Source organism: Scatophagus argus, chromosome 15 (genome assembly GCF_020382885.2).
Source record: "Scatophagus argus isolate fScaArg1 chromosome 15, fScaArg1.pri, whole genome shotgun sequence".
NCBI classification, from domain to species: Eukaryota; Metazoa; Chordata; class Actinopteri; family Scatophagidae; genus Scatophagus; species Scatophagus argus.
In genome coordinates this window covers 3820232-3833224 of record NC_058507.1, presented here as the reverse complement: position 1 = coordinate 3833224, position 12993 = coordinate 3820232, and the positions used below count along the sequence as shown (strand labels likewise).

Genomic DNA, 12993 nt, shown 5'->3' with positions numbered 1-12993 from the left:
CCTCATTCACTTTCTCTCTCTTGAGCAGTTGGCTGCAGGCTGTAAAAAAGGTGTGAAGTGTACATGTGAATAAAATGTAAAAAATGACATTTTCCATCTTCTTACTTTATGTCCAGTTTTCATTTTGGCCTTTCTTTTTCCTCCTGGGTGTTTTTATGGTTTGGTCCCTCATTTTTGTTTTTGTTTTTTTTCTCATCATTCTTTAATAGTATAAAAATCTACTGTTGAGGATGATAATTTCCCGCCTTTGGCACAATGAAGTGGCAAATTAACGCTTCTCGAAATATTGATTTTTAACTTCTCTCCCTGGCAAAGTGTTTACAGTTTCGTGGACTTGAGGGGATGTAAAAAAAAAAAGAAAGAAAATCAATAAAATGTAGGCAAAACATCTGTGATGGAGATCAAAGAGCTCCACGGTGAGGCGCGGGGACACGTGAGGCGCCTGGCCGCCTGGTGGAGCGCAGGAGGCGGTCGGACTCCTCTCCTGCAGCCGCGCCGCTCGATCTGGCTCGTCGCCTTCTCTCTCAACTCCACCTTTGTGTTGTGATCGGCTCTCCCAGTCTGTTTCTCACACCCACCCCGGTACCCCACCACACTCCTCCTCCTCCTCCTCCTCCTGCCCACCTCCATCCCACCCTACCCTACCCCATCCACCACCCCCTCTCCTCCTTTTAGCATCTGAAAAGACCACTGAGTGAGAATCGATGGCGCAGAGGCCCGCTTGACAGGACAATAAACCACAAAGAAGGGGTGAGTTTTTTTTTCCTCCTCTTGGTTGTTTCTTTTCTTCTTCTTCCTCTTCTTTTCTTTTTTTTCTTTTTTTTTTGAATTGCGGGATTACTCTGATGGCACAACGATGATGGAATCGCTCGGGGCTGGCGGCGTGCAAATGATATTTAACACAAGGCATCTTTTGTTACCGCGATATGATTTACAGCAGGCGTCAGCTGCCGTGGACCCCATTCGGGAGCAGCAAAAAAAACAACGTAATAATAATATAAAATAAAACAAGGATGAAGAATTCAGGGGGGGAAAACACCTCAGTGAGCAAGCAAGCAAGCGGCTCCGCATCCTTCATCGTTTGGGACGTTCATTTCACATGGACACACATTCACCTTACGTAACCCATAAATGCATCACTGGAGCCCGGTCCTGTTATTGCAAGAGAATAGCATGCACTTGCCGCTGCAGGTTTAGATGAGGGTCGTTTGCCCGGATTTCATTGGGCGATGCGGTACCTTGAGGGTGTTAATGCGGCTGTCGCGTTGTAAACAAAAAATATGTCAGCGGGACCGGAGAGGGACGTTCGCCTTGTTTCTTTTCTGAGAGACCTCCCCGGGAAGCACAGCACAAGCAGCAGCGAGTAATTTCATAATTGGCTTTGCGCTTGGCTTTTCCACATTGCTTTTCTCCCCCCCTCACCCCCCTTCAGCCATGAGGAGAGAGGACAAGTGACATCCAGGGCGCAGGGGGAGCCGTCTGTTTACAGCTGAGGCGTTCACATTCGCCTCTCATGTCTGCGATAGCCACAACAATAGCTTCCATTTTCTCAGATCAGCCTCAGGCATGATCAATACAGTCCAAGAATATGATGCTATTATTGGTAAAGATTTGGTCCAGCCGCCCCCCCCCTCCTCCCCCCTCCTCAGGTGTCTGCAGGAGATTCACTCCAGCGCTGCCCACAGTCCAGGAAAAACTGATGAATCACATATTGATCTTATGTCTCACACTGCTGAGATGAGAATGTGTTTTGGCTGGTGGTAACCTCAAGTGACCTGACAGCATGTGGTGGTGTGTCTGTACCCCCCTCTCCCCCCGTCCCCTCCCCCTCCTGTTCCTCCCCTCTCATCCAGCCTCTCCACTGGCTTCGAGCACCGTGAGGACGCAGCGATGCCCCAGCAGAGGGGGGACCCGTCTCCGTCCCGCCGCCTTAGCCTGGCATCCCTCCGCCTACAGACACTGAAGCCCAACCACGACTTCCCATGAGGCCACCACCAGAACTCAGCTCGACCGCTCTGTATGGGGCCTCTCACATATGAAGTAGGTTCTTGTTGTGGTCTGTCTCCTTTTCAGGCGGACTCATGAGGAGCTCAGGTTGTGTGGTGTGTTTGGATCGCAGCGCGTAGCTCCGTCGTTTTATCTTTAAAATGGCCTGTCCTGTGTTTCCCTGATTTCCTCTGATTTGGGGTTATACCACAAACTAGTGTACACTTTAACCTTTTCTGGTCTCTAAAAATCCTTCAAGCGAAGCAGGCTGAGAGAAAAACTCCCCTCAGCTCCACACTGAGTCCAATAGCTGCAGTAAGGGGTCCTGAAAGGTTTGGAACTACTGGTCTGAACAATTAATACTGAAACAGCCAGCCAGTGAATTCTGACAGTCAACCAGTCTTCTAAGTCAGCAGCCATTGCCTCCAGCTTCTCACATGTGAGGATTTCCCCTTTCTGCCTGCTTTATATCACTGTAGGCTGCATTTCTGAGCATTTTCATTTGTTGGTTGGGCACAAAACCAAATTAAGAGGGTTTTAAGTTGCTTTTAAATGAATTCGCCGGCGACGAGTCAAGTCTAAAAATGCTGTAAGAAAATGACAACTGACTCCTTGGGACCAGAGTGATGATTTTTCTTGTCCCAGTCGTAACAACCCAATTTCCCCCAGGGATCAATAAATTATTTCTGATTCTGATTCTGAATAAACTCCTTCTGGTTTTAGCAGGAAACCCTCAAAACAGAAGATTGTTGTGTAGTCCACTGATGACCGAGGCCTGCATGTGATCCTCTGAGTCAGACTGGCACAGCAAGCCTCTGATTTCTGAAATATTTCGGTTTTCCCTCTCTGATTGGTTCTAAATGTCGTTCACCTGATTGCATTTGTCCTCGTCTTCCTCTCAGCTGACATGGAGGATGAAGATGGGACTTGTCTACTTGATGTTTTGTGGTGAGTCTGTCTCCTTCAGTCATCACGTGGATGAATAAAAGCAAGCAATAAACTGGACTGTTATGGCTCACTTTAGCAGATATAATGTGACTGAATGTCTTAAACTTCAGTTTTAAAATCTTAAACTGGTCCTCCATCATTGTTTGCACCAAATATTCACCAGGATTTAATTGATTTCCTTGTCTTCACAGTGACCCCCAAGCCCTGAACGACTTCCTTCATGGGACCAATGAGGTAACAAAAGAGTCTTGAATAGCGAGACGCTCAAAAAAGAAAATCAATAGTGCAAATGATGAGTTGGAGATGGGAATCATTTTTGGCACACGGTCGTGCGAGATGCATGGCGGAGCGCTGACAGCGTGATAGAGAGTCGTAATGTAACACCAAGTGCTTTTCTCACCACGACATTGCGAGCCCAACCTAAAATTGTCTGATTTCATCCCGCCAGCTGCAGACTGAAGACCTGCTCATTAACTCCTCCTCTGGGGAGCCCTCCCTCTTCACAGATGCCCCGGTGAGTGTCTGGATCCATAGCCGGGAGCGTCACAACAACCAGCGTTTTCCTCAGGAGAATGATTTTTTCTTTCCTTCTGTGCCAAAAACCGCTTCACGTTAACTCCTGCTAATCACATAATTCTCCCCTCCTTTTCCCTCTCTCTCGCTGCCTGTCTCCCACTGTTTCTCCCCCCAGAGCCCCGTCTCTCTGCTGGGAGATGGAAGGGATTCCCCAGACACGCCTCCACCTGGGTGTGTGGATCTGTCCTTCCTGGAGGAGGCCCTACTGTCTTCGCCAGAGGGTGGGGAAGACCCACAGGTGGTGCAGGGCGGGACGCCTGTGGAGATTGGATTTGAGGCGAAGAAGGGAGAAGTGGAGGAAGCGGAGGAGGCAGAGGTGGCCTGTGATATCCTCCAGCAGAGTCTGCAGGAAGCTGAGATCACGGAGCAGACCATGGCTCTGGAGGCGGGTCTGGCCCAGCATGGGGACAGTCTGTCCCTGTACTCACCTGTCCCTCTTCTCTCTCCACCCACTGTCCCATTCGTACCCAAGTCTGTGACCTTGCCCGTCACCCCGGCGTTGCCCAGAGACACCCAGGCAGCAGTGGAGCCTCCCCAGCCTTCCCTCCTGGCTGTCGGGCCGGGTTGCCCGTCTCTAAAACCCGCTGCCCCTCCTCAGCTGATGGGACTCCTGCCTGGAAACGTGTTCCCTGCTGCTCCTCCAGAGACCTCCTTCTCCCTGAGTCCTGCCCAGGGATCAAGTATGATCATCCACAAGGCTGTTCCCAGTGTGACCAGTCGTCCTCTTATCACCCCGGCCCTGAGAGCAACAGCAGCAGCAGCACCGGGCATCGTCCTGCAGCGCGCCCCTCTTCCCATCCAACCCAAGCTGCCCATCAGCATTCAGCCCAGACTGGTTCAAATTAGCCCCAAGCCCTCAGGGCAAAAACACACTCCAGGACTTACGTTTGTCCCTGGGACTGCCTCACCAAACATTTTACTCTCCCAGCCTCCTGGCCAGAAGCCTACAGCACCACCACCGCAGTCCACCCAGCAGCTCCCCAAGCCAGTCAGCCTGCAATTGGTCAACCAGGGTGGCTCCTTTGTGCTCCAGCCTCAGGGACTTTTCCAAGGCCAAAACCAGTTCCTTCTTCCAGGCCAGTGCCCTGTTACGATCTCCCAGCCTGCCAGTGCAGCTCGACCACTACTGACCGCCAGCCACCAAGGCCCGTCAGTCCACAGTCTGACTCCCTCCACCGGGCAGCTCGTAGATGGCTCCCAGATCCTAACTGTGCCCCAAAGACAGCTGAACTTCAGCCCTGTCTTCACCACCCCTACAGGGCAGCTAGCGCTCCGCCAGGCCACTGTGCTTTCAGGACCGTTGCAACTGCAGTCAGCGCCCCCTACTGTCTTCCAGATGCCAGCACAGCTGGCTGGAACCTACACTCCAGGAGGACATGGGCAGCGCGCCACCCTGGTCCACAGTCCCGCTCTTGGAAACCACATTACTTTGATCAACAGTTCAGGGGTGCTTCCCCCAGATCTGACTTCCATCTCGATTGTTAATGGCCCCTCAGTAGTGCAGGGGCTGCCGTTTGCTGCCCAGGCTCCGGCTCCTCAAACAGGAGGGACAGAAGGACAGCTGAGCCTGCAGCAGGCCTCTGTGGTGCTGCTGCCAGAGAGAGCCATCCAAGAGGAGAGGACCGGCTCAGAGGAGACTTTCCACCAGCTGCCGCAGGTGAGCTGCCACACCTTTGTCAGAGGCTGGCGATGTGGATCAAATCCCCATCATCATATGGGTTATTTAGCAAACCATGCTGCTGTCTTTTAGAAGTTTGACTGTATTTTGTTAATATTGATTGATTATCTTGGATGATGTTGGCTTCCATTAATTTTTATGCAATATAAAATGATGTTGATGTTTACTACGACGGCTGCATTTTTTTTTTACACATCTAAAACTTAAGTAGCTAAAACATGTTATGTGCTGTTCATGTTGAATTACACGTGACAACAAGGTGCTGCTTCCTGTTTTAATTACCTGATGTCTGCATTTCGTCTTGCCGTAGACCTACGGACACGTCCTCCAGCACGTGTCGGTGCAGCCCACCTCTGCAGGGCTGCAGTCCTCCACTCCTCCTGTCGTCACAGTCCTGCAGGCTCCTCTTGAACCATCTCTGGCACCCGATCCAGCTGTGGAGCTCCCGAAACTTCTGATGCCCCCAGCAGACATGACCCAAGTAGTGGAGGAGGCGACCCACGCGATGGGTCAGAACGAGGCCTTTATGCAACATCTGCAACAGGTCAGAGCTTTGACAAACCCCAGCAGATTTCTGCTAATTCAGTGATGAAGTGCTGGTGTTACGCTGCTCCTCCTCACTGATGATGTTGATGAGGTTTCAGTGGAATCGTACGATCCTGCTGACTGCTTCCAAAAGGATCTAAAAGATCGGCTCTAACAGCAGGTGTTCATCTTCTGTCCCACAGCAAGCGCTTAGCTCTCCGATTGCCTCTGAGCTGTTGGTCGGAGCGCTGTCGGTGGTGCAGATGGAGTCGCTCGCCTCCCCGGTCACCAGTGAGAGAGAGACCCAACCTCAGCCCCATGCAGTCCCTGGTCAGGACCAGTGTGCTGAGGCTTCTCCACTTCACTCAGACCCAGAGGACATACCGCTGATCTGCTCCTCCCCTCCCATTCAGGACCCAGAGGGACCAGCACCGTCAAGTTTCTCTCCTCCGGCCAGGCCTCAGGTGGCTGCGCCAGGACCCGAGAGTTCAGTCCCCCAGGTCACAGCTCCCCAGCCTCGCATCGACCCCCAAGTCCAGTACCAGGTCCCTCATCAGCTCCAGGTTTCACAGGCCCTGTTTGCCCTGAACCAGGTGCAGATCCAGTCACCCGTTCCCCAGCCTCTGCCCCAAGTACAAGTCCAGTCGTCTGTTTCCCAGCCTCAGTCCTCGGTCAGCACGCCAGTCCACAGCAGTCCGTCCCCTCTGCATGTCAGCATCTCGGTGCCTCAGCAGCAGCCTGATCCCACAGCTGCTGGTCTCTCCAAAGGAGGAGACGACTCTGCTGTCCAACAGCACACACAAAACAGTGAGTGTCACATGTAATCCCTGGTCAGTCATTATGATCTGCAGGACAGTCATCATCACCGTGTCCCTTTCCAGAGCCAACAGCTGCCTTGGTCGTGGGGAGTAAAGAGTTTACTCTCGATGTCCGTCCACCCTCTCCTGCAGCCCAGGGGGTCCAGCTTCATGAGCCCCCAGTCCCCGGAGAGTGTGTCCCCATCCAGACGAGCCAGCAGAGCGGCACCAAGGTCGGAAAAAACCTTAAGATATCTGAATGGGAAAAGCTGTTTAGTACGTTGGTTTATTCTTCCATGACATTATGTTTAGAGCTTAATCTATTGATTATTTTCATTGTTAGTTAACCTGTCAGTTACTTTGTCAATCAACTGACAAAACTCGGTCTATAAAATGTCACAGAAAAGAGATCATCGTAATTTCCCAAAGCCTGAGCTGACATATTCGTGTGTCTGGTTTTGTTTAAAACTCAAAGATATTAAATTTACTGTCAGACATCAACCAAGAAAACCAGCAGATATGAGCTTTTTAACACAGGTATTCAAAAGCGTACGAAGGTTATCAAAAGAAAAAAAAAAAAAAAGCTGTTGATGAATTTACTAACTGACGAATTGTTTCAGCTCCAGTTCGTTTTTCACTGAGAAACCAACATTAAAATGAACTGGATAACAGTGTAATATTATTTCCTCTGAGCTCCAGTCTTGAAACAGAGATGGCAGGCTTTGAAATGATTCTTTGTTAAATGCTAAGCAAACGTATTATTAATGACTTGAAAACGCACCCCCGTCTCCATCCTTTGATCTCATCCAAAATGTTTTGTGGCTGCCAGCTGGCAGGACGTCAGGAGCAGCAGGAGGAGGAGAGGCTCACACCAGCAATGCGCCGGCACAGGTGAGTCACCTGCGACTCCTCCTCGTGTTGGGTGACATGGAAAACCTCACCGCAGCTTTAGACGGCAATAACTCGAGATTTTAACGCAGTGAAGAGGATGTTAAAATAGTCCGTTTGGAAACGTGACTCAGAAAGCCACAGCCATGAAGTTAGAAGTTTTAAGAGACGTCTGGTGTTTTACTAAGAGGTTTGATCGTTTTGTTTCCCAACGAAGAAGAGCAGGAGTAACTTTGCTTTCACGCTTCATTAAAGGTAAAATTTCACCTTTAGCAGTGAGATAAATATGAGCCCAAAGCTGACTTTTGTCTCTTCGACAACTCCACGGATTATCCAGGATCGTATTTGTCATACTGCTGGATACAACATCTCACAAAGAAGCTTTTTAACCAGCCGGCTAATTTATTAATTTATGAACAGTTGGCTGGTTTCACAGACAAGGATTAGGTTTGATCCCAATGCTTTTATTTTTTAATCTGAGTCCTCCAGGGCTTCCTTCACTCTTTCTATTTATGGCTACTTCTAGAACAACTTCTGCTACTGTCTCAGCTGCTGTTGCTTGTTTATGATACTACTATAAGTAATACTACTACTAGGACTGGGGATTACCAGCTGGTCAAAGTAGGCAACTGCCCCAAAAGCCCCAAGTTTTCTGGGTTCTTTTTTTGTAATATGACTACTTGATTACTAGAAAAGTTAGTAGGAATTTCTCTTTATTTTTAGGTTTTGCATTTTCTTAAATAAAGTTGTGTTACAACCAAATTACCACAAACTAACTGACACACTCCAAACCAGGAGCCAAGTAGCGTCCGTGTACAGCAGTGCCGGCTGGTCTCAGTGAAACACATAAAGAAGCGACTGGTGCAGGCCTTGACAGGAGGCCACACTGGCCCAGAAGCTTTTTGAGAAGATTTTTGTCCCCAAAGACCTTCATTTGTATTAGTATAATGAGCACATCTGCTATAAATACCTCTGCTCACTGCCAATACCAGTACTGCTTTAACAAAACTCTTGGTACTACTACCCCACTAGCAGCACTACTAATGTTTTCACGATTTGCCAAACTGTAAAATGTGTAACAAACTCAGTGCACCCTGAGTAAGTGTTGGATTGGCGGATCAGTCAGCAGCTCAGGCTGACGCTCAGGTTTCGTCCTGTTGTTCAGGTTCCAGCAGCGGATTTGCTTGGACCACAGAGCGGTTCAGAACCCCTTCACAGGCCCGGCCTTCTCCACGCTGAGGGACGCCGTCAGTCGCCTGCTGCCGTACCACACCTGTGCTGGTCACCTGCCCACTCAGGATGACTTCAGCTTGGGTGAGTGAACCTGCTGATTCATGCCGACCAGATGGTTTTTAAAGACCATCAAGCAAAGGTTCTTTTTTTCCAAAATGAACCATCTGCTGTGGTTCTAAAAAATACAAGTGAGAGAAGCTGGTGACTTCACTTGGCAAGAAGGAACAAATACGGCTTAGATATTAAAAGACGAACATAAATTCTCATGTTGCAAATAAGTGGCGATGAAGCTTTTAATTTAGAGGCGCTGATACAAGGTGGATAAATGGAGGAACGGGAGAGACGACGAGCCAGACAAAAGAAAGACAAATTAGTGGGTGAGTCAGCAGGTGATGTGTGGCATTTACTTGACTATTTATAATATTTATATAAATTAAAAAGAGGTTTTGTAAACATGGAGGGAACGGAACAAAGTGACTGGACAAAAATAATGAAAAGGAAATGAATGAACAAACAAAAGAGCTAACTAACATGACTGTGAAAAGATGTGAGAAATGTTGCAGTGGGAGCAACAATAAAATCCTGTGGACAACAAGAGATTTGGCCATTAGTAATTAATCTATTGATTAGCTTGTCTGTTAATTGATTGGTTTATATTTGTTCTAGTTTTCACATTTACTTGAATTCTTATTTTTGTTTTGTCCACCTCATTAGCTGTCTTTTTTTATATGTACTGATTTTTATCCTAACAAAACAACAAACAAATTAGTTCAAACTGACTGAAAACTGACTGCAAGGTTTAAACGATTATCAGGATGTTTACAGGTTGATCAGCTGGGTGGGCTATGGGTTAGGACTGAACATCTGTGTGAGTCCCCCACACGAATGTGACCGTGGTGACGTGTCCCCTCTCACAGTGGACCAGGAGTTTGACAGCGTGTCCGGTTTCCTGCTGAAACGCACCAAGGACATGGTCAACAAATACAGGCAGCTACTGGTCAGAGAAGCCCAGGTAGGACTGCTTTCTTTTCTCTGCACCGACATTCATAAAGTCCAGGATCACTTCCAGATCCGGACTCTGATGACCACATCAACCGTCCACTGGGACGATCCGCTGAACCAGCTTCGAGACCAGGCACCTGTAGTTTATTTGGCCTCATTCAGTCGTTGCGTGTGGTGTTTGCAGCAGACAGACGACGATGTGTGTGTGTGTGTGTGTGTGTGTGTGATCTGACGGGATACGAAATGCTTTCCACAGCAGGAGAGTCCGTCAGCGGAGATGGTGATGCTGGAGCGTCTCTTCCTCCAGGCTGAGCGATGCGCTTTAGCGGAGGACAGACGGAGAGTCCGCAGAGACCCAGGTCAGTGTCCCAACAGGAAGCAGATCTTTACATGTGTGTGTTTGCGTGTGGCTGCCTGCTTCTTCTTCTTCTTTTTTTTCGCCAGGAGAGATTTCAAATCCCTGGACTGAGGCTGAAAACACTGACGCTCACTTTTTTCTTTTCTTGCTTCTTAATTTCTTCTCACAGCGCGACACTTAACCTCCATATTTGTCCCTGAGCAGCTCCCAGGTGTGAATGTGTAATTAAGCTGCGTAAATGTGGCGCGGGGTCGTGATGACGAGGAAATTACACGTGTGAGGTTAAGAGCAAATTAAAGTGGGGCTGTTATGTTAATTAAAAAGTTGGAAAAGGGGAAGGAAGCTCTTGGAAACCTACGAAATGTCAGGCTTGGCTGCTGTTGGACCCCAGAAGTGATATAATATTAAATAATACTACAAAAATAGATCAGGATCGCCTATAAATACAAGTGAAAATTGATTCTTGATTCAAAATAAAAACCCTTAGATTCATTTATTTTACATGCAGAAACAATACACATGAATGGGCATCGGGGCAAATGTGTATTTCATCCACACTCCCTCAACAAGTGTTACATAATCCCAACCTGTGTCACACGCACACATAAACTAATCCAAGGTTCACACTGATTCATACAAGCCAGATCCAGGAGGGTGTGTACACTACAAAGAGCTGAGTCACTTTCAGACACTCGTGTCCTCAATTCACACGTCACCAACATGTAGTCTATAAAACTCATCTTGGCTTCTCTTCCAGGCTTTTTACACAAAGTCAGGAAGCGCTTTGTTCAGGTGTTCGGTTATCATTTACTTTTGTTTAATATGGATGGATGTCCCTCATTTTGGTTTTGACAAATGACTGATTGATGATTCCTGTAGAAATGCGGCGCCTCTCTTTAAAGAAGCATGTGACTTGTTCCACGTTGAGGACGCCCGCCTCAGAGGCTCAGATGGCTCATCTAACCCAGATGAGCTGTTTTGGGTGAACTGACCCTTTAAAACTGCACGTGTGCTTGGAACAGACTGAGAAATTCAAAGAGTGAACTTGTTCGATCTTGTGCTCGTTTATTCCAGAGTCATTTATGATGGCCTTGGCTACGTCAGCGTCTTCCCCGCATGGCGCCCACTCCTCCGCTCCCTCCCACCTGTACCCCTCCGGCAGCCCCTCCTCTCCGCCAGCCTGGTCCAGACTGTCCGACCGGCCCCCAGGACTGAAGACGTATCGCTCAAGCTCCCGGGGGGCCCTCAGGCTCACTATCAAGCAGGAGTCCGGCTCCCGTAAGGTGGTCCACAACTCGGCCTGCGACCCGGGACTCAAGAGGGACCACATGGGACAGCTGACCAACGGCGGCGCGGCTACGAACGAACGCCACTCTCAGGCACCCAACGGGGCACCCCAGCGTCCCCAGCATGGCGAGGAGATCTCCAACGGACCTCTGCCTCGTACCACTGCAGAGGAAGTCCCGCAGACGTCGCCCAATTCCAAAATAAAAGCCCCAAATCCTCCCTTTACGCCCGAGCCACAGGCTGGTTGCTGCGAGTTGCCCTCCAGAGATGTCAGCTCCCCAAAACTGAAATGCTACAGGTTGGATGCGTCCCCTCGGCCTGAGCAGCGGTTCAGCCCGCCGCCTCCCCCCCTCCAAGAGGACAACGTGCTCAGTGAACATCTGCAGAGTGCCATCGACAGCATCCTGGAGCTTCAGCGCCTGCAGGGTCCCTCTGCAGCCCCGACCAGGGCCACGGCAGGCCCGTCACTGGACCAGGCTGTCACCAGCATCCTGGAGGGACACCTGTGAGGTAATCCGCCCTGACAGACATCCACCCAGATCCTGAAACGTCCGTCTGGGGCGGGATAAAAACAAAAGGAGGGCGCACTTGACTTCTCATCTGTTCCCAGAACCAGAAGCGGTTTTGTGTCTGGGTTTCAGAGATTACTTTAAAAGGAAGTGATTGTTTGAAAGAAGAGGGAGACAATTAAGAGGCACTATAAAGAGATGCATACCAGACAACAGCACTATCTATAGTCCGATAGATGTTAGATACTTCATTTCGATGTACGTTTGTGGAAAAAAAAATCTATTTGAATAGGAGCTATATTGTTTCAGTGGTAGTTAAGTCATTCAGAGGTTTACGACACTGGTGTAACCTTCATCAGCATATAGTATATAAGTAATAGTGAGGATAACGAAAACGTGGAGTAGACTGAGATTATTCAATAGTTTTTTATAAGATTTCTTTCCAAAATGTGAAGTTGCTTTTGCATTAGTGCCAAGCTTCCAGGGTATTTATTTTGATAATCTGTGCCAACTGTGTTTTCACATGAGTTGCATTGAGGAAGGCAAAGCGAGTGCGTGGCGAGCGTGTGTGCGTGCGCGTCTTTATTTCGGAAGAGAGCGTGTGAAAACATTGCATCCTGCGAAAACAAACAAACAAAAAAAACAAAATACACCCGCAGGCTCCGTCGTCTCGGCTTTTCGAATGAAACTCCAAAGAATTTGTGACTCGCTACATCCTGAATACACCAGCAAACGTCCGTGTTGTGTCTCTTCCCACTAACTGGAGTCTGTCCTCATAGAAGCAGAAAGAACCCGAGCGTGAACACACACACACACACACACACACACACACACACACAATGTTAACAATAATTTCGGCCGAGTCACTTTTTCTTACTTTTAAGTTTGGGCCCCTGTTGTCGTTCATGCTTGAGTCCAGCTGTGAAGTATTTGTAGTTTTCAGACACACGAGTCGTTTCTTCATACTTTACTAATTTAACATGCAAGCAATAATGAGTTCGGGGTTGCTTGGAGCAGTGGCGGTGCAGCGAGGGGGGGATGGGGGGGTCTTTGATCATCCCTGGATGGGAAACCTGAGATTGGTTGATTTTCTTGTCGGGAAAGTGAGATGCTTATTTTGTCTGCGTAGTTTAGAAGTTTTCTTTCAAGGGTTCGAGGGTCGCTTAACGGCATAAACGATCCAAGTTTGAGAAAGAAAAAAAAAAA

At 48.7% G+C, this 12993-nt stretch overlaps 1 protein-coding gene across 1 annotated transcript; it reads left to right on the top strand.

Annotated features, from left to right (window-relative positions):
• The first annotated feature begins 237 nt into the window (after window positions 1-237).
• On the top strand, window positions 238-12809 carry si:ch211-168d23.3 (BRD4-interacting chromatin-remodeling complex-associated protein). The gene is made up of 14 exons (XM_046412503.1): window positions 238-750; window positions 1854-2040; window positions 2889-2934; window positions 3126-3168; window positions 3383-3448; window positions 3626-5167; window positions 5499-5732; window positions 5917-6520; window positions 6595-6743; window positions 7340-7401; window positions 8564-8712; window positions 9549-9643; window positions 9890-9992; window positions 11066-12809. The coding sequence occupies exons 3-14, from the start codon at window positions 2894-2896 to the stop codon at window positions 11785-11787; spliced, it is 3810 nt and encodes a 1269-aa protein (XP_046268459.1). The 5' UTR covers window positions 238-750; window positions 1854-2040; window positions 2889-2893; the 3' UTR covers window positions 11788-12809.
• Window positions 12810-12993: the final 184 nt, after the last annotated feature.

Coding starts and splice junctions, on each gene's coding strand:
- si:ch211-168d23.3 (XM_046412503.1), top strand. CDS start 2,894: ATGGAGGATGAAGATGGGACTTGTCTACTTGATGTTTTGTG. Junction 5,168..5,498: donor CTTTCCACCAGCTGCCGCAG/GTGAGCTGCCAC, acceptor GTCTTGCCGTAG/ACCTACGGACACGTCCTCCA. Junction 8,713..9,548: donor TCAGGATGACTTCAGCTTGG/GTGAGTGAACCT, acceptor CCCCTCTCACAG/TGGACCAGGAGTTTGACAGC.